Here is a 22112-nt window from a genome sequence, read left to right on the forward strand (position 1 = left end):
TCTCGCTCTCTCTCTCGCTCTCTCTCTCGCTCTCTCTCTCGCTCTCTCTCTCGCTCTCTCTCGCTCTCTCGCGCGCTCTCTCGCGCGCTCTCTCTCGCTCTCTCTCGCTCTCTCGCGCGCTCTCTCTCGCTCTCTCGCGCGCTCTCTCTCGCTCTCTCGCGCGCTCTCTCGCGCGCTCTCTCTCGCTCTCTCGCGCGCTCTCTCTCGCTCTCTCGCGCGCTCTCTCTCGCTCTCTCGCGCGCTCTCTCTCGCTCTCTCTCGCTCTCTCGCGCGCTCTCTCTCGCGCTCTCTCTCGCGCTCTCTCTCGCTCTCTCTCTCGCGCTCTCTCTCGCTCTCTCTCTCGCTCTCTCTCTCGCTCTCTCGCGCGCTCTCTCGCGCGCTCTCTCGCGCGCTCTCTCGCGCGCTCTCTCGCGCGCTCTCTCGCGCGCTCTCTCTCGCGCTCTCTCTCTCTCGCTCTCTCTCTCGCTCTCTCTCTCGCTCTCTCTCTCGCTCTCTCTCTCGCTCTCTCGCGCGCTCTCTCGCGCGCTCTCTCGCGCGCTCTCTCGCGCGCTCTCTCGCGCGCTCTCTCGCGCGCTCTCTCGCGCGCTCTCGCGCTCGCTCTGTCTCGCGCTCGCTCTGTCTCGCGCTCGCTCTGTCTCGCGCTCGCTCTGTCTCGCGCTCGCTCTGTCTCGCGCTCGCTCTGTCTCGCGCTCGCTCTGTCTCGCGCTCGCTCTGTCTCGCGCTCGCTCTGTCTCGCGCTCGCTCTGTCTCGCGCTCGCTCTGTCTCGCGCTCGCTCTGTCTCGCGCTCGCTCTGTCTCGCGCTCGCTCTGTCTCGCGCTCGCTCTGTCTCGCGCTCGCTCTGTCTCGCGCTCGCTCTGTCTCGCGCTCGCTCTGTCTCGCGCTCGCTCTGTCTCGCGCTCGCTCTGTCTCGCGCTCGCTCTGTCTCGCGCTCGCTCTGTCTCGCGCTCGCTCTGTCTCGCGCTCGCTCTGTCTCGCGCTCGCTCTGTCTCGCGCTCGCTCACACGCACTCCTGTCACCCCCCACCGCACAGTGTCACACCCCAACGTATCTAACTTCCCCATCCCACAGTATCACATGTTGTATCCCCCATCGCAGTCTCTCCATCCCACAGCACCCCTCAGAAACCCCCACACAACTCTCAACTTCCCCCATCCTACAGTAACCCCCCCTCCCAGTGTCCCTCATGACCCCCCCAGTATACCCCACACACCCTTTGTGTCCCCCACACACCCCTCCCCCCAATCCTACAGTAACCCCCAAACACCCCCCATCCCACACCTCCCCCCTACAGTACATGCACACACCTGTCAGCCCCCCATCACACAGTGCCCCCACACGCTTCTCAGCCCCACTATCCCACAGTACCCCCCCTCATCTCACAGTACCCTCTCTCACACCTCTCACCACCCCACCCCACACTAACTCCCCAACACTCGCCCTGCCACCCCGCAGTACCCCCCCAACCCTGACCCCTCTCATCTCCATACCTCTCACCCCCCAACCCCGACAGCACTCCCCCACACACCTCTCACCACTCCCCGTCCCATAGTATACCCCCCACCTACCCATCACTCCTCCTCATTGCCTCCCCCCATTCCTTTCAACATGCCCCCTGTCACACCCTTGTCCTTCTCCATCCTTCTCTCCCCTTGCCCCTCTCTGCTCTGCCCTGCCCACCAAAAAAAAATCTGTTGGTGTTGATGATTGAAAGGCTGGTCAAAGCACCATGGTTTAAGAGTCTGCTTAAATCTAGAGAGAGATTTAGGGAGGTTTTTCCAGCCCCTAACCCTGCCTTCAACAGCCTAAGCGCTAACAAAATAATGATGGAGCGCGAAAACCTTGAAGGTTGTTGGGGAGAGTTGAAGCTATGGCGGGTTTGGGATGTAAGGATGAGAGTTTAGATATTCGGGCACACCTAAACTAGTAACCAGTGTAAGTCAGCAAGCACTAGCATGTTGTGTGAATGCACTTAGTATATACTTTGTAAAGTAAGGCCTCCTGTGCTGCAGTGGTACGTCCCTATCTCTGAGCTGGAAGACCTTGTTGCAAATTCCACCTGCTCCAGCCGTGTGTCTTGAAAACATCTGAACAGAGTGATTTAAAATATCTTCTTTCTGAAGCACACAACGTTGTTTAGCAATTCATATAATTCTTCAGCAGCATCTATTATGTACTAGATCAAGTATGAGCAGGTAGTGAGTAAATTAAAAACATGAATTGGGTGTAGTCTTTTAAAAACAAGTGAAATAATGAGAATGACTCTGGAGGTTTGTAATTTTTGAAAATGTTCCTGACAAATGGAAGTAATGGTAGTTAATTAGTTCTACTTTGTCTTTGTGAATGGAATCAGATTTGGTTCTTACCACACACAGAAGTTGGAACCTATTGACATGTGAAATTCAAGAAAGTCTATTTCCTGATCATTAAGGTTTTCTTAGGCCAGAAGAAAAGCTAGAGTGTTCTTTTGTTACAAGATCATATTTGTAATGAAATTAGAATTGCTTTGTCTGAAGCGTATTGATAAATTTTAGTTTTATGTCTAGCTTTTTTCTGGTTTCTTAGTTAACACACAAAAGACTATTCCTGTGAGCTGGAGGGCTCGGGCCTTGATTGGGTTGACCGAACTACTAACTCCCTCGAATTTGGCATCTTTTTTATCCTTTGCAGCTTTTAACTAAATTGATATTGAGTGCTAAGTTGCTCAAAATATGTTCTGCACACTTCCCACTTCCCAAAAACAGAACAGAAATGAAATAAATGAGTGACAAAACTACGATTAATTCTGAATAACAGTCAGTAATAAAAACAGGAGTAGACCAGTCAACCCATCAGGCTTGCTTCACTGATCAATGCAATCATAGCTTTTCTGTGCCTTTTACTCTGCCAATCCCCATAAGCCAGTATGCCGCTGGAAATTAGAAATCTACTAATCCCTATCTTAAATATACTGAAAGGTGGAGTTTTTGCAGTCCTACCAGGTAAAGAATTCCAAAGCTTCCCAACATTCTAAGAAAAAAATGCTTCTTCATCTTGAATGTTTAAAAATTTATTCCTCATTGATGGGGGAGCATGTCATCTGCATCTACCTTGTCTACCTCTTTAAGTACCTAGTAAATTTCGGTGAGATCACCTCTCATTCTTCAAAATGCTGGGGAATACAGGCCGAATTTGCCCAACCTCACTCGGTAGAACAGTCATTTCTTTGCACCTCCATTGTGACAATAACATCTTGAGGTAAAGGGACCAAAACTGCACAAAGTATTCCAGTTGCTGTCTAACCAAATTCCTGTACATTTGAAGCCAGACTTCACTACTTCTACACTCCAATTCTCTCGCAATAAGGGCTAACATTCCATTAGCCTTTCTAATAGCTTGCTGCACTGGCATGTTAGCCTTCAATGACTTATCTTGCAAGGACACTTGTATCCCTTTGTACATTTACACTTTCTGAGCTCTTATAGTTTAAAAGATAATCTGCAACTGTTTCTCATTGAAAAGTAGATAATCTCACATTTTCCACATCATATTCCATCTGCCATGTTCTCGCCCTTGCACTAAATCTGTCCAGATCTTCCTGACATTTCCACCTTACATTTTCCTCACAACGCATTCCCATTTAGTTTCGTACCACCAACGAGTTTGGAAGTATGACTTCTGGTTCTCACTAGAAGCCATTGATATATATGTTGTGAAAATCTGAAACCCGAGTACTGATCCTCGCAGTACCCTGTAAGTCAGAGCTATGTGCTTTAGTTTTTCTCACCAGCTTCCTGTGGAGTACTTTATCAAAAGCCCTCTGAAAATCTAAATAAACTGCAACCATTGGTATTCTTTTGTCAGTTTTGTTAGAATGTATTCAAAGACCCCAAGTTCATCAATCATGGTTTCACATTCCCAAACCAATGCTGACTGCCTAATCAAATTATCAATGAGGTGCCTGTTAATCCCATCATGCATAATAGATTCTAACATTTTTACCTACTACTTCTATAAATCTAACACATGTAGATTTCAGTTTTCTCCCTCGCAGCTTTATTGGTAAAGCCAATAGTGAACCAACACCTAAGATTGATTTGCAGGTATGTGAGATAATTCAAAGTCCGTTCATTCTTAACGTTGTGATGTGCACCACTGTTTTATTTAATACTTGTAACCTGATCAGTGAAGTGCCTATTAATATTAGATTCGAGAGTAGGATTATGTGTTGTTGATTTTGTTTTTTAAAAGTTGATCGCCATGTCTCCAGATTCATAAATCTTACGATTACTCGGTTCAATGATAGACATTTCATGTGGTCATTTGACAAGTAAGGAAATGTTCTGTTTAACACTGGGCAGGGGGTGATGCATGATAATTATTTTGCTATTTATTGAGTTTGAATGATCTAAAACAGAAGGAAAATATGTGGGGAATGCCTGATGGAGATATTCATAATGGCATGCTGGATTAGATTCCATTATCTCACTATACACCATAATTCTGTTCATGCCAAATATTTGTAGAACTGTAATTCACTCTTAGTTTAAAAGTGAGAGTGTCAGTCTTTCTTTCTTTCTTTCTTTGTGCAGACTTCTTTGTACAGGTTATAAAGTGACCATCCAATGTGTGATGGACTCATCGTAGTACAGAATGAGGCTATTCAGCCCAATTATACTGTGCCAGCCTTTACAGCAACCCAATCAACTTCACATCCGGGTGGCCCTGAAAGTTTATTCCCGACTTCCTTTTGAAATCATTAATCATATTTACTCCCACAATCCTCATAGATGACAAGTTCCGGATCATTTCCAGTTGGTGCACAAAAGAAATTGTTGTTATTGTGACCCTGCATCTCTTTTAGCTCCTTAAATCTGTGTCCCCTACCCCTTGCACCATCTGCTAATAGGAGCAGCTTTTCTTTATCTACCTGATCTAAACCTGTCGTAGACTTGTCTACCTCGATAAAATCTCCCCTTAGTCTTATTTGCTACAGAGAGATTAACCCATCTTCTCCACCCTCATCTTTTCACTGAAATGTTCATCCTTGGAATCATTTTGGCAAAACCCCTCTTCTTCCTGTCAAACACCCTCAAAATTTTATAAAGCTATGCCTGTTTTGTGACATGAAGCCCAGTGGAAAGAACTCAAGACTGAGTAAATATCCTCAGATTGAAAGGAATCCCAATTACAACCGCAGCTGGAACTACATGCAATACTCTAGGTGTTGTCTAACCAGCGTTTTTATAAATGTTTTTATGAGAAATCTATAAAATGCTTTTTTGTACAATATGGTTTTAATCAGTCTAAAAATAAATGTTTGAATTTAGCTTATGCTACCACTTTTAATAGGCTGAATTTTTCATTTGCAATGACTGCAAAGGTGGTAGTGTTTGTTGTTGTTAAAACTGTGAAGTGAACAGTCATTTCTGTACATAAGTGCAGTTAAATGTTGAAACCCAGAAGTTGCTGTCCATCCTCCATAGGATATTTATTGAAAACCTGTAAGTGGAAGTCTTTGGCAATAGCTTGAGTTGATGTGAACGTACCCTTTTTTTTAATGTTGCATTTGACTGTAATTTCCCAATACCACCACCACTCCATCCCATCATGGATAAAGGTCTTCCCTATGCACTGAGAGGGAATTGGCTAACACAGATGCAGAGTGGCACCACCAACTTAGGTTCCGTTCTATATTGGCTGAGGTTGCCATGAAGGACTCTCCTCCTCACCTCTTCCACTCACCTGAGGTGGTATGTTAAACCACCACCAGTCATCTCTCTAATGTAAGAGCCTGGCAATTTTACCTTTACTATGCTTTGAGTAGGTTTTAACAATTCATTACGTTTTAATTACTCCTACATGAACTCTAATTTCATATTTAGGAATGTCAAATTTCTTTATCATGATGAAAAAAATTGATTTTTTTACAAGTTTGCTTCACCATTTGTTTTGTTAATTGTCTGTTGCAATCTTTGATTTGCTGTCTACAAAAGGATTTAAAATAAACAATGATTATTTTATTTCCAGACTCGGAACATCTTAATTCTTCAGTGTGAGGTTCACTGCTTAATCTGTTTGATGGCATCATTAATGTCCAATACCTAATAGCTATCACTAGAATCAAATTTAACATTGGAAGAGTTGAAATTGGGACCACAGATATTACTGGTCTCTTGTGAGCAGTTTCCTTTGAGGTTGGTGTAATCACCTTGATGCTGACCACAACATCTGGGCCAACATTATTTGTTTGTTGAATATAACTTGCTTGTACAGTTGTAGCAAAATTCTATAGGTAATTCCTGAATTTGTGCACTTTGATTACAGGAAAAGATGGAAGATCTTCAACTCGACCCTCCGGTTACTGATACAACAACGTTGAGCGTTAATGATGAGGTTAATGATGAAGAGCATGTGAACGCAATGCTACAAGAATCTCAAACTCAGCAGCAGTTGCTGTTTGGAACTGAAAATATTGATCTAGGTCCAGATACATTCATTTCTGAGCCAACAGATAAAATATCTGATGCATGTTCAGTGAATCTCATGGATAAACTTAATGATCAGATGATGGAGAGTGTAATAATATCTGATTCACCTAGTAATAGTGAGGGTTATGCAGGAGATCTAGCAATCCTGCATGACTGTGAAGAGGCTTTAGAGATGGGATGCGGTGATTCAGAGAGTAAAGATTGTAAAGAGTCTTCTGGTGAAGATAGTGAACTCGCACCTTCTGTTGTACATGATGCTGATGATCGGTCTCCAACACAAGATATGAAATCTGCTGCACAAAATCTGGAACTAGCAATCGAGTCAGAAGAAAAGCATCAAATAACAAATCAAAGCCATGAAAATGGATCTGAAAGCCTGGTTGATTCAGAATTGCAGGAGAAGGAGACACTGGTGCCAGTTAGCACCCAATTGTCCAAGGATGAACATCTACCAGTGTGCACCATTTTTAGTCAGGACAATCGGTCTAAATCCCAGGTTCATGCTCCTTTGAAAGCAGATGGTTATGAACCCCAGATGGTGAAATCTCCTAGCTTTGGGACAATTATTGATACTCCTAATAAGCCACCATTATTTGGAGTACACCCTAGTCCTAGCCTCAGCAAATTTTTCACAGATGATGCCAGTTCAAGTTCATCGGCAGCAGAATTTTTTGACTCTTTCACGTCAACTTCTTTCATTTCAGTTAGTAATCCGAATGCTAGTGCTTCAGTACCTGACAGACTGTCATCCCTTTCTTCTTCCGGAATAGCCAATCAACACAATGGTACAACTCAGTCTTTTATCATAGGAAGTGATGTCACACCTTCTTCAGCCTCATTTATGCAAATACCTCTGTCACCTAAGCCTTTTACCCAGATCCAAGCAGCATTTGCAGGAAGTGATGATCCCTTTGCAACAGCATTGAATATGAGCGAGATAGATAGACGATATGATGCTTGGCTTCCTTCTGAGGACACCAGGAAGATTCTCATTTCTGTCGCTACCCAACAGTACAGCACAGTGTTTATCGACAAGGAAAAATTAACCATGCCAGGTTTGAAGTTTGACAATGTGCAAGTAAGTCAGTTTTTGTTTGTGTTCATATTGATTTTACAACGTATACTTGATGTGTTCTAACATTTATTGGGGAAAAATTAATTATTTGAATGTAAATGCTATGCTGTGTATAATAAAAATTCTAAAAGGCATCCAACCTGCTGTTCCTTTTTCCCCTATTTGAGTTGACTTCTTTTCAGAATTAGATACTTAAGTTTTTGTGCAGAATGTTGCCTTTTCCTTCTTTGTCACTGCCTTTCACTTGGATAGCGCAATGGAAGCTTAATGACATTTCTGAGAATTCATAGATCACTTTTCTAGTGTGTCGAGTCCTGCTAGGCTGTAGCAAAGGCTACAAATCCAAGGGATTGATAGAGGTGTTTAAAGTTGAGGATAGGGAAAAGTAGATTTAAGTTCTGAAGCAGTCATATTTAACTCAAAATCAAGAAGTTGATTCTGTCTACAGATGCTCTGTTTTTATTTGTAGAACAAAAACAGCTTGTTTCCAGTGATGGAAGATCTGAGAGAACAGGAACATTTATGGAGATAAAGCAGAGTTAATATTGGTTCAAAATTGCTAGTAGCTAGGAAAACATAAGACAGAATGGGGGAGAAAGGAGTATAGGTGGTGATGGAGCCGAGGGAAAGAGACTGTTAGTCAGACACAGGGATGGATAATGGTAAGCCGAGGAAGGAGAACAGCTGATAATGAGGTAGGTGAAAATGGGTTGGCTGTGCTGAAAGCAACTCGTGTCACGAGAGGACCTGGGTTGTGATATTCTGGATAAAGGACATTAGAGGTGTTCAGGCTCTGAAACTATTGAACTCACCATTCAGTTTTGAAGGCTACAGGGTTTCCAAGTGGAAACTGAGGTTCTGTTCTTCCAGCTTGTGCTGAGCGTCACAGGAGCACTAACTAGCCCAAGACAGAAATGTCAGCTAGGGAATATCGTGTTGAGTTGAAATGGCAGGCAACGGGAAGCTTGGTCATTTTTACGAACAGAACATAGGTGTTCCACAAAGTGGCCATCCAATCTTCTATTCCACCCTTTTTTTAAAAAAAAGGTGCAATGACTCTGTCTTTCCTTGACTAATAAACCACTATGCTAAATTTAGGATTATGAATGCAAGATATCTACCAGAAAGGACACATTAGACTTAAACTTGCCATCTGAAAATTGTTAGTATACTGTCAGCTTCACATAACATGTTCAAGTCCTGGAGTAGGATTGAATGAAATAGCCTAATAAACAGAGATGAACTTTTACAGAGCAACGGGAACTACCTCCAAAAATGCCAAACTGACAGCAGCAACAAACAGGTGGTCCCATTTAAGGATGTATTGTACTAAAATCTGTTGCAGATAATCAGTAAAATTGAATAGATTCTTCAGTTTTCATACAGGAGGTAATTTCAATACCATTAAGTGAGATTAAGTGATTCAGTGTACATGGTTAAAAAATAATATGTCACAGTGAACTTACAATGGTTTAAATGTGTACCTGAAAAATGGGAAAGAATAACGTACAAACTTGTGCAATTTAACTGCTGTACATCCATACAGGAAACAACTGGGCTACATAGTGTGTCCTACATATAAATGAATATGTAAACGACATGTACATTATGGGGAGTTGTAAGCATGGATGTATTGCTTCCTAATACCATCTTGCTGAAAGTGTTTTTGAGGTAAACCTGTTAGTGGTTGAGCGCAATCTGGAAGTTGCTGTCTCCTTAAGTTTCTAATGAAAGCAGTAATAAGTTTGCGTCTCAAGGATTATCAGTTAGAGAATGATGTAAGGCACAAGATTGGGAGCATATGGAACTCGCTGTGTTTGAGGAGTAGCCAGTGATCTAGGTAAAGAAAATTCTAATGTCTCCATGTTTATAGCCAAGTATTGAAAGATACCATTGATAATGCTATCAAGCAACTTGTGCTTGAGTTCTGTCATTCCTACTTGCAGCCATGATATAAAATTGGACAAAAGAACTGAATTCTAGCGGTGAGGTGAAAGTGGTTGCTACTGATGTCAAGGCAACACTTGATGTGTCATTGAGGCTTCCAACCAAAATTTAATTACAACGGCATGAGGAAAAATCTCTGTCCTCTGGTGGACTCACACTAACGTGTAAGTGGATGATTGTAGCTACTGGAGATCAATCATCTCCCAAGAACATCACTGCAGGAGCTACTTAAGATCATGTCCTCAGCCCAACCATCTTCAGCTCCCACAGCATGATCTCCCCTCCATCACATTATCAGAAATGGGAAGGTTCCCTTATAATTGCCCAGTGCTCGATACTTTTTATAACTCCTCAGGTGTGAGGCAGTTTGTGCATGAATGTAGTACGCGAACCTGGATGGCACCAGGCTAGGGTTGAATGTATTATCACAAACGGTATGCAGTGATTAATCCCAACAAAAGAAAAGCAAATCATCTCCATGACAATTAGTTACACTATCACTGAATCCCTTCCTGTCAATCTTGGGCATACCCATTGACCAGAAGCTGAACTGAATCAACCACATAAATACTTTGGGTACAGAAACAGCTCAAAAGCTGGAAGTCTGTGGCAAACAACTCACCTTCTGATTCCCCAAAACTTGCCCTCCATCAACAAGGCACAAATCACCATTGTGCTATGACATACTTATCTGGATGAGTGCAGCTCCAATGACACTCAACATAGCCTAGGACAAGAAACCCCATCCACCACCTTTGTTAATTCCTTCCACTACTATATAGTGCTATCACTGTGCCATCAACAAGGTACACCATTCATCACTTATCATATGTCATCATTCCTTCAGTCACTGGGTCAAATCACCAACAGCCTATTGAGTGTACCTACGCCCCAAAGACAGCAATGGTTCAGGAAAACGGCTTAACACCACTTTCTTGAGGATAGTAGGAGGTGGAAAACAAATGCTGACCTCCAGCCACTAACGCTCATGTTCCGTGGATAAACAAAAAGCAATATTACAAACAGGATCACGATCAAGTTCATTTTTTGACAAATTTACATCAGTAGTTTGTCTCAAATATGGACATCAACTTTATAACAAAGGCAATACATGTGGTGTAAGTTTTTTTAATAGTATTGGTAGAGTTTATGAATCATTTTATGTACTTGCTCGTGTTAAATGTAAATGCATAGAATGCAAAAGACTTGTTTTGCTCCATTCCCAATAGCATGTGCATTTCAAGATTGAAGGTAGCCTTTTAAAAGCTGTTTCATCTGGTATAAATAACTGACTGGATGTCTCCTGACCCTTTCAGGGTGATGCAGTCAAGGAAGTAATGCTGCGGTTTTTGGGAGAACAGGCTGCAATGAAGAGACAAGCTTTGACTGCAGATGCTGTGGAGCAGTCCTTTGTGGGACTCAAGCAATTAATTGTAAGTAAAGGACCTTGCATTTAGAATTTTGTCATGTAAGGTAACATTCTTTTAGGTGAGAATGTGAATTTGAAAGCACCCATTGTGTTGAAAGTATTATATTATAGTATAGTATTATTATATGCGTAGAGGAATGGCTAACCCATAATTGGGATAAGGGGTGCATTTTCAGTGCCACAGTGATCAATACTGGTGTCACAATTATTTACAAGATGTGTATTAATTTTGATAAAAGTGAATGTACTATAGCTAAATTTGCAGTTGACGCAGTTAGGTAGAAGGCAAATGGTAAGGAATATACAAAGTGTTTGCAGAGGAATATAGACAAATAAAACGAGTGAGCAAAAACTTGGCAGATGAAATATAATGTGGGAAAGTGAGATTATGCACTTTGGCAGGAAAAAAACAATTCTATTTAAAAGGAAAAACACTGTAGAAAGTTGCAAAACAGAAGCCCTGGTGCATAATCGTTTTTAAAATATCATACTAGCTTGTAAGTTCATCAGGTTATGAGGAAAGCAACTGAAATGTTGGCCTTTATTTCAAAGGGACTGGAGAATAAAATTAGGGAAATCTTGCTAAAATTACACCTGGCACTAGTTAGACCACAGCTGGAATGCCATGAATTATTTTTATCCCCTTATCTAGGGAAAGATGTACCAATGCTGGAGATGGTTCAGAGAAAATTCACTCAGTTGTTCCCAATTCAGGAGAGACTGTCTTTAAGAGGAGAGTTTAAGTAAATTGGGTCTGTGCTCATTGGCGTTTAAAAGAGATAGAGCTGACATAATTGTAACATGCAAGATTTTGGTGGATTTGACAGGGCAGATGTGTGGCAGAAATGTTGCCTGTCTCTTGCAAGGGAAAATGGGACCAGAGATCATAATCTGAGTCAGGGATCACCCGTTTAAGGATGAATTTCATCTGTGGGTAGCGAATTTGTGGCATTCTTTACTGTAGGGACTGATAAGACTGCATCATTAGTATAGTCATGGCTGAGGTTAACAGATTTTTAATCAGTAATGGAATCAAGGGTTACAGAAGAAAGACAGGAAAGTGGGGTCATGTATCATCAGATCATCCACGATCTTGTTGAATAATTGAGCAAAATGTTCAGGCTGAATGGCCTAGTGCTGCTCCTATATGTTGTGGCCTAACCCGAACCATCAGCCATGGTCTGTAAATGGCAGAGGTGGCTCAAGGTGCCAAATTACCAACCTTTCCTGTGTCATTTGTTCGTATTTCAGTGCTCTTAGAAGAACTGTTCAATTTTTCTGGGTGAATTAAAACCAAGATTTTTCCTTACCCAGGACTCTGGCATTTCTGATTGACGTTGAAGTTACTTCATGTTCTACTGCTCCCTATCGGTTAACTTGAATGTTTACCCTGAACAAAAACCATCAATCTTTCCTAAAAGTAGCCTTCTTTTAATGTAGAATTCACTGTTGTAACAAGTACCCTGTTTGAAATATCCTAACTAGATGTTGATGATGGGATATCTTTCTTTTGATGTTAACAGAATACAAAGAACTGGAGAGCTGCAGTTGATCTTTGTGGAAGATTACTCACAGCACATGGTCAAGGCTATGGCAAAAGTGGTCAGCCAACTAACCACACTACAGATTCAGTTCAGGTCAGTTGGCAAGGTTGTGATTTTGATGAGCATTTGTCATCATTTTTCTTCCAAAACCCTTTGTTTCTTTTTAAAAGAAACACAATGTTGTTCGACTCCTGGAATGCAACCAGCATTTTTTTTGTATTAAAATTAGTTACACCAATACATTTACTTCCTAGTATAGAACTTAAATATTTCTGGAAGACCAACATACTGTTGAATCTTTTTCGCTTTGCACTCATCAGGGCTATTGCAGGAATGCCAAATTTAAAACGTGGATATCAGTTTTTCTGTAGGAAAATCACCCGTTTGTCTTGATGATTACATTCTAAGGTTTTACTAATGTAGACAAAGAACTGCAGATACTGGAAATCTGAAACAGAACCAAAATCACAGCAGAAAATCGGGAGGTCTGACAGCACCTGTGGGGAGAAAACAATTAACACATTGAATCAAAAATTAACGTTTTGACACAAAATAACTTCTTGTAATGCTGCCAAATACTGTCAGATCTCCTGAATTTCATAGAAAATTTCTGCTTTTGCCTAAGGTCCTTGCTGTTTGAGATTCTTTCTGTTTGGTAAAACGCCCAAAGACATTTCACATGATTATGAAATTACAAGTTCATTCTGCTTTTAGCAATCTTTAAAAAATGCATAAGCTGTCTGGATATGGTACTGGACACAATTCTAATTCTGTGATGCTGAAGACAAATCAGTTGGAGGGAAGTTGAACAAGTGCAATTGGAAGTACGTTGTGTCGAATTGAGGAGAAAACTGAAATGCGAAGGAAGCATGAATACAAAGTTTTACTAACTGATTGAGTGCGCTAAGTCATGTCCCTGAGGAAGCAAGGGAAGAAAGTATATATCACACTTTTCTCCCCCCAGCTCAAATTCGCAATGTTGGAACATAGTGTCCTGGCTCTTTATCCAAGTTTAATTTACTGTCACTCTCCATATGCTTTGTGTAAATGATGGCTGAGACTCATGCACACCCTTGCTCCTGCTCTCTCTATTCCAAAACCTGGGCAAACACAGATTCTCCAGCTTAAATTCAGTTTCATTGGACAGAATCCTTTGACAGTGTCTCTGGCTGGTACTTGCCCCGAGTCTAAATCTGATGCATTGTCATACTATCCTTTATACGTTATCTTACAAATTCTAGCACATCCCTGGATTACATAACGTTAGTCTCATTTTACAATAATGTAATGCAGGTTCAGGAACAATAACAGCCCATGATTGTCACTATTGAAATAATTCAGATGTTCAATGAAATGCTATCAGGACATCTTGCTGTTCGTAAATTCATTCAAAGTATAAAAGGAAAGAAAGTTAATTCATATTTTCTGAAGAGCAGAATATGCATCACGTGTTGAGCAATACTTCACTTGACAATTGGATCATTCCGTTTGGGTATAAATAAACTATGTTGGGTTCCATTCGAAATCCTCCATCAGAATCGTTGTTTCCATCCTAAAGGGAAGTAAAATGCATTTGTCGCTTTGCACTCATCAGGGCTATTGCAGGAATGCCAAATTTAAAACGTGGATATCAGTTTTTCTGTAGGAAAATCACCCGTTTGTCTTGATGATTACATTCTAAGGTTTTACTAATGTAGACAAAGAATCGTTGTTTCCATCCTAAAGGGAAGTAAAATGCATCTTTTTCGCTTTGCACTCATCAGGGCTATTGCACTCATCAGGGCTATTGCACTCATCAGGGCTATTGCAGGAATGCCAAATTTAAAACGTGGATATCAGTTTTTCTGTAGGAAAATCACCCGTTTGTCGTTTTGCATTGATTTTAATACGAAAATAATAGACTGTTTTAAGTTAGAAAACCTCAAAAAAAAAACTCAGGATGCTCTAACTTGGTTTTACTGTCAACAGAAGTTACCTCCACTAACAATTTGAAATGAAACCTGTTGTTCCTCAGTACAACTTTGTGATTTGTTTGTGGAATTGCTGAAAGTAAGAATGTGTGCATGTTTTAAATTACCAAGGGTTGCATGATATAATTCGTACATGATTTTGTATTGTGTACTCCTGTTTGCCTAACCTTAACGATACAAATGAACAATGTGAAAAGAAAGCATCAACACAAGTAAAAGAAACGAGAACAAGACTTAAACAGTTAATGGTAGGGCCCTGGGTGGTAGTGTTGAACAGAGAGCTAGGGGTTCACCTAGGTAGTTCTTTGACAGTTGCGTTGCAGGTAGACAAGGTGGTTGAGAAGGCATTTAGCATGCTTGCCTTCATTACTCAGACCATTGAATATAGGAATTGAGACATCATGTTGAGGTTGTACAGAATGTGGATGAGGCCACTTTTGGAGTACAGTGTATGGTTCTGGTCACCCTATTATAGGAAGGATATTATTGGTTTATAAAATTCATGAGGGGTTTGGATGAGGTGAATATAGTTTTTTTTTCGCTTTCAGTCACCCTTTGGGATCATCCCCCTGTTGTTGCTTGTTGCTTCATAGATTAACAATTGGCTATGTTCCATCTGTTCAATTTTAACTATAACCATTCTCTCGGCCTCACCACGTAGCAAGCTGAGGCCCTGTGCTTAAATTAGGCCAGGAACTGAAATATAAGAAACACTTACATTGCTTTTCAATACAATCCTGCTGACTTTGAAGGAAATCTGTTTTTCTTAAAACTTATTATCATTGAAAGAATAGGAAAATTTGCCTAAATGACATGACAATAATCAATATTGATACTGCTCTACTTTACATGGTTTAGAATTGTGCTTACGTTCTGGATGTGTTTGTTTTGAGTAGCTGGAAAGGAACATTTTAAGTACGTTTTCTCCCATGTTTTCTAGCCATTTTTCTCTTGATCTACATATATAGACAAATGCATTTTACTTTTTTCCAGAATAGTTACATGGGTGATTACCTTTTTCCAAAACCTTCCCCAAATGGCTGATATTTTGCGTGACCTTTGTGGTAAATCATTGGTTCCAAAGACCTTGGCATTGCCAAACTTGATGTGCATACTTCCGGGATAGATTGCTCAATAGTAGTAGGAGTTAGAAACCCTGGTATTTTTCTTTGTTTCCAGCATTGCTAACTGGGGAGATTGAGACCGATTGTTTCGATTTATTGCATCCAGGTTAGTTATCTAACTTCAGACATGGGATTAAATGCCGCATTTCTTCTGTATGGTCCAGTTGTTCATCTTAGAATCCCTACAGCACAAACAGGCCATTCGGTCCAACAGATCCACACCGCCCCTCCGAAGAGGATCCCACCCAGACTCGTTCCCCTACCCCTGTATTTCACATGTCTAACCCAAACATCCCCGAGTACTGAGGGCAATTTAGCATAGGCAATCCACCTGACCTGCATATCTTTGGACTATGGGAGAAAACCGGAGCACCCAGAGGAAACCCACGCAAACACAGGGAGAATGTGTGGAGTTTGCACAAAACACCCGCCTGAGGCTGGAATTGAACCTGGGTCGCTGGCGCTGTGAGGCAACAGTGCTAACCACTGAGCCACCGTTTCACCCATCAGGTTAAATCCAAGTCATGTTGAAGTGATAAGCACTTTGGTACTGAATGTATGTAACATTTTCACATACTTTTAACATTTTTGATATTATTTTATGAGTGCAAGCTCAATAACAACAATATTTTCATTGTTACAGCTGTGGTTTGTGCGACTAGCCTTGTTGATGAAGCTAAGCTTATTCCAAAATGCTGAGACCGAATTCGAGCCGTTTGGGAATCTTGACCAACCAGATTTGTACTACGAGTACTATCCTCATGTATACCCAGGACGCAGAGGTTACATTTTATTGCATTCAAAATGAATGTGTTGTGTTTGATTTTCTCCAGTGGTAGAACTTATTAATTAAATGATCTGTTTTGTTAATGAGAAATAATAGCTAATGCCAACTTTTCATATTTCCATAGATAATTATGCATATGTACTTAAAACAATTGCCTCAGCAACTATTGGTATATATACATTATATGTTCAGTATATGTTCTAGAGACAGGGAGAGAAGGAAGCGAAGGATTATTGAAACTCTAATGATTATTAAAGCACAATTGATTTTGCATGATATAACAGAACTGAGAAGAATAATGCTCTCGAGAATGAAAAGCTAATATGGATGGGGTTAAGAACATTCAAGGAACTGTTATCTATTACATTTTAAGTGAGTGCTATAGGCCACATTATAATTACAATAAGATGGTAGAAAGATGATAGGTGAGCAGCTTTGCATGTATGTTTCAGAAAGATACAAGTACAAGAAAGTGGTGTTGACGGGCTAACACTAGTTCTGATACACAAAGTGGATATTTTGGTGAGAGCGCATTTGGGAATCGGTGATCGCAGTATAATTAGCTGTAGAATAATTGAATAAAATACAAAGAAAAATCAGAAAATACATTGAAAAGGAGTCCATTTTTGTGGGTTGAATAAAATGTAAGCCCTGGTGGGTTGGGTTCAAAGATTAGGAGATAAAACAGTAAATGAGCAATGGGAAGCCTAGATGGGAGCATGTGTTTATGTAATCACAGCCCCACGTGGAGGAAAGGGAGAAAGGAAATGGACTATTGATGGATCTGTTCACGGACCTGACTTTTTAAAAAAAAGTTAAATCATTGTTGACTGACTGGGTAGAAAGTAGATTTAAGATAGGAGATCAGCAATGATTTTATGCATGGCAGAACTGGCTTGAAAAGCTATGTGCTGATCTCTGCTATTTCTTATGGCATAACAGAGGATTGATGAGGGAAGGCCAAGTCTAGAAGGCTGCTTAAGAAAAGCACGTAGAATCTTTGCTTCACAAATAGAGTTATGAAGTAGAAAAGCAAACAGGTTATGCTAAACATTTGCAACAGATGGGCTAGCTCACTTGGAATTTAACATCCAATTTTGGGCTCCACATTTAGGAAATATTTTTCAAGACCTGACTGCAACTACAGAGGAGAGTTATTAGAAGGGAGGACCTTAGGTTACATAGAAAGAGTAGAGCATTGGGCTTCCACAGATACTTGAGTTGGATGACTTCCCAGGGTGCCATGATGAAAAGGAGCAAGTCTTGTCTCCTCCTGCTGCTACACTGTCCTGCAGTTAGAGCGCTGAATGAGTTCTGGAGATTTTTCCTTATTTCTCCCTGCAACACTGTGGTTCTCATTATGCTGTGTCTCTCGCTCTCGCTCGCTCTGTGTCTCTGTCTCTCCAAGTTGATGTACTAGACCATATATATATATGAGCCTATGCATTGCTAGCTGAAATAACATCCAAAATAAAACATGTTACAAAATGTAAGAAATATAACACGGCCTATTTCCTCTTGAACGTACGTTTAGGAAAATGCTGACCAATAGTTGTCTATATTTTTAGATTGACTAGGTTCCCCTGCAATGGCAGAAGTTGGGGGGAGTAGGGGGAGAGGGTTTTGGTGGTGATGGAATGTGTGTGTGCACGCACATGCGCAAACAAGGCGGAGCCGACGCGGGGGCAGTGGGAGAAACTCTGGGAGGCACGGCGTTTTGGATGTGGTGGAGCAGGCAGATGGAGAGGCAATCACATGGGGATTGTGAACATAATGCAAGGAAACAGGCCTTGGAAAATAAAACAACATTTAAAGCAAAATTATATTAAGTAGAACAATGTGAAGCAAATACTTACTATATCTGAGAGAAGGTTCAGTCATAACTTCTGAAGAGGAATTGGATTAATACTTTAATGTAAATATTGCAGATCTATGACAAAAGGGAGAGTCACCTTCCACGCTCCAGACTTCTATGATTTTGTTAAAAGTGGGTTTTCAGTTTGTGACATGGAAGGTGTGAATGAGTAGAAATCATTATACCATTTGGAGGGAGTGGAAAGAGGGAGAGCAGAGATGTCGAAACGGTGACAGATCTAAAAGTCTGACAAACTGGAGAAGATTTTTTTTCTCAATTTGGGGCCAGGGCAGAAGCAGAATATAATGGGATGGTGGGTACAGGAGGGACTCTGAGTAGGAGCAAGCAAATAAATTATCTATATATCACACAAAATACAGATCGAGCTGAGAACAATTCAAAGTTTCTCATTCACTGATGCAACTGGAGTCAAGTCAAAATAAGTTCATCCAGGTAGAGGAATGTAGTGGTGGCAAATGATTGTTTAAGCATCAATTCAAGGAGGAAGCAGAGGGGCTGTGGGCCATCCTCATGGCAGGTGGACCTGATGATGGCATCCACGGTGGAAAGGAGAAGGTGGGGAAACTGAAATTGTTAAAAGTGGTGGAGGATGCCCGAGTATTTGTGGATGTAGTGGACATGAGACCACACATGGAAGATAAGACCAGATGAGGGCTGAAACATTTTACCAGGTTGTCCTGTTGGGGAATCTTGGCAAGGAGGCAAATATATAAGTGGGCTCAGAATTTGGGGGACTGAGGTGAAAGAGTGTTGAAGTGGGATTAGGGAAGGAAGACTGCAGTAGGGAAGGAGCATGTGATGATCTTTCAGATACTAGCTTGATGTTTTTGATGGGTTCACAGCCCAGGTGGAGATTTAAAGATATTAAAGAGCTATGAGAGTGCCACCCCACCAGCAAACTTACTGATCCTGTCAGGATCGGACCTGCGAGAATGGAACACGCGATGTTCAGAGGGAGATAGGTTAGAGTGGGTGAGGGATAGCAAAGAAATTGGGAACTGGTGACATGACATTTTAATGAAAAGATCTAGAAATGGTTAAAAAAAACGTCCAGATGGAACAATAATTTTGAAGACTGATAAAATGGGTCTGTTGTGTGAAGGGAAGACAACTATCCGAAGAAGTAGATGTGAAAACAAAAGTGAGAAGAACAACCACTGTGCCACTCTTGAAAATTCTTTGGGGTAGGGATATAGGGTAATGCTGAGACCTTTGCTCAAGACCATTCAAAATCAGAGAGGAGAAGGCTAAAGAGGGTGTTGAAAACAGGATGGTGGTATAATTGAGAGAACAGATCATATAAGAAAGGTTAGAGGAATATCAAGTAGAGGGTCATTGGAGCTCCTAATTAATGTAATATGAGATAACATGGTGTGAAGCTGGATGAATACAGCAGGCCATGCAGCATCAGAGGAGCAGAAAAGCTTGACGTATCAGGTCAGGACCCTTCTTCAGAAAACTAATTAATGTAGTTGTTATTTTCTCTGTGTCAAGAGTCTGTAGAAATCTCTTCCCAGAGTACGTGGAAATAAAGTCATTGAATGTTTTTAAAGCAAAAGCAGATAGAGTCTTAATTAATGTGGGAGTCAAAGGATATAGGGGGTCAACAGAAAAGTGGAGTTGAGGCAGTAATCCGATCAGCTGTGATCTTATTGAAGGGAAGAGCATGCTTAAGGTATGGAGTGGCCTACCTCTGCTTCTGGTTCATGAGTTGATATGTCAGTATTTGAAACTTAAATCTTTGAAATCCGAGGAAGGCAAAAGTAGGTAGAAGTGACAATGAATGTGCCATGGGACTTGCCTTTAACCAGAAGGGTATGGGTTCGGGAGGCACAACTTGGATAGTTTGCATATCTTGGTTTACAAATTCCAGGAAATGGCAAGTGTAATTATTGATAAATACTGCTTATTGTGGAAATAAATTAATTGGCTAATCTTCTTGTGAGTACATCCATCCTGAGTTGGCTGATATCCTTTATGATTTAAATGGTTTATTGTGGTAATATTTGTGGCAAGGTATGCTAGTCTACTTGAATTACCTCCACAAGTTAATTTTTTTAAAAAACTGGGCTTTGTGGCACAGTAGTAGTGTGCCTGCCTCTCAGCCAGAAGACCTGGTTTCAAGTCCCATCTATTCCGGATGTGTGTGTCATGACATCTTTGAACCACACGGACTGCGATATATTTTGTAATCCAAGGTAGTGTCCCTACTCCTGGAACAGGAAACCTGGGTGACATCCCAACTGTCCCAGAGATGTTTCATTTTGATTTTTTTTAAAAATGACATTTCCAGTGTAAGCAGGAGTACCATGTTATGAGTCCAACAGCCATTGGTTAAACTGATGGATGTGTAAGTCTTTGCACGCTGTCATGATCTGACTAGAAAAAAAGCCAATACTTGTGTCTGCTATTCCATTGCTACCTTAGCGGTAATTTTTCTTAAAGGAATTGCCTTGAAAGTAGTGTTGTCATTCTCCATTGCTGTAAGGATACACACTGGTGTCCTGTTCTAATTTTGGTTAAAGGTCTGATATCATCAATTAATACTTGACTAAATGGTTCTTCAAATGCTGGTGTGGATATTGAAGATAGAGACGGTAAGGACTGCGGACACTGGAAGCACTCTGTCTGACCTGCTGTGCTTTTCCAGCCTCATCTGTTTAGACTGAGTATTGAAGATAGTCAGAGTTGGTTTGAGTATATGTTGAGACTTTCATCCTAACTGACATGCATGGCATGTTTTACAATGCTGCACTGTGACCTTAAAGTCTTAGCCGGGTAAAATGCTTGGTTATCGACACTTTGGTTTTCCATAGTCCTGCCATGGGAACTACATGTGATACTTGCAATATCTCCTTATGATGTGTGGTGGTACCATACGTCATGACAAACTGTGAGATTTTTAATCCATCAGAGTCTGAAGTATGGCTTCTGTCCCTAACTAGAATATCTGAGACTTTTACTTTTAGCTATTAAAGTATTGGTCTAGAGGGTAGCTATAGAATATTGCCTATTTTTTAAAGCAGTCATCATTGTTTCTTCTGTAACATTTCATAAACTGCGATGTCTATGTTTTTGTCATTCAACTAAAAAAATCCAAGAGTCCTGTCTCCAGTAAGAAAATACAAAATTGTCCTTTTATCATATAAGGACTTTTACTTGGGTATTTGAATTATTTTGTTTTTCATAATCATTGTTCACATGGTGCTGCTTTACTATAGAGTGATAAACTCAGGAAAAGAAATTACTTAGGAGCAAGAATGGTTAGTGAATTCAGATGCTTAATCAGCAGTCTTCAGCATCTGCTAGGAATAATGAGCTGTGACTATTTAATAGCTCTCTGCCAATTCCTGTCTGATCAGTTTAATCCCATTACATCCCATTTATCCAATGCCTTCGAAGAATGTTAGTGACTTCTCCAAAGCTACAGGCCTTTTAAAATGCGTGAACTGCGAGGTCTACGTTTTTGTCATTCAACCAAAAAAATCCAAGGCTCCTATCTCTTCAGTACTACTCAATTAAGAAGGAAGAAGAGAATTGCATTTAAGCAGTACCTTCCATGATCTCATGATGACCCAAAATGCTTTTCTGCCAATTAAATATTTTAAAAGTGTGGTCATCTACTATAATGTTATCCCTAAAGGGATTTGAATTATATTCCAGTGTCTTTCCCAGAATTTTTCAAATGATGATGTAAGAGACATCTTTCAAATAATAGTTCCTTTGTGAAAAAGACATCTCAAAAGTTTTCATTTAGTTATGTCAGCCAGTAATAGAAAACACTTGGCTGGGCAAGTGCAACAATATATGACCTTGAAACCATCAGGGCAAAGCGGTCTATTTGATTGGCACTCCACCTTTATCATTCAACCCTCCACCTCTTTGCAATATG

At 40.8% G+C, this 22112-nt stretch overlaps 1 protein-coding gene across 4 annotated transcripts in view; it reads left to right on the forward strand.

Annotated features, from left to right (window-relative positions):
• Positions 1-22112, forward strand: part of trappc12 (trafficking protein particle complex subunit 12) — a 63095-nt gene that overhangs the window by 5928 nt on the left and 35055 nt on the right. For 2 of the 4 annotated variants that reach the window (XM_048531884.2, XM_059645601.1), the window contains exons 2-6: positions 4017-4080; positions 6305-7546; positions 10807-10923; positions 12443-12556; positions 16201-16339. In XM_048531884.2, coding sequence (XP_048387841.1) covers positions 6311-7546; positions 10807-10923; positions 12443-12556; positions 16201-16339 — 1606 coding nt within the window. In that variant the 5' untranslated portion in view covers positions 4017-4080; positions 6305-6310. The remainder of the gene's footprint in view (positions 1-4016; positions 4081-6304; positions 7547-10806; positions 10924-12442; positions 12557-16200; positions 16340-22112) is intronic. The other 2 variants (XM_048531883.2, XM_048531881.2) reach the window with 1 other exon arrangement.

Source organism: Stegostoma tigrinum, chromosome 4, assembly GCF_030684315.1.
Source record: "Stegostoma tigrinum isolate sSteTig4 chromosome 4, sSteTig4.hap1, whole genome shotgun sequence".
Classification (NCBI taxonomy): domain Eukaryota; kingdom Metazoa; phylum Chordata; class Chondrichthyes; order Orectolobiformes; family Stegostomatidae; genus Stegostoma; species Stegostoma tigrinum.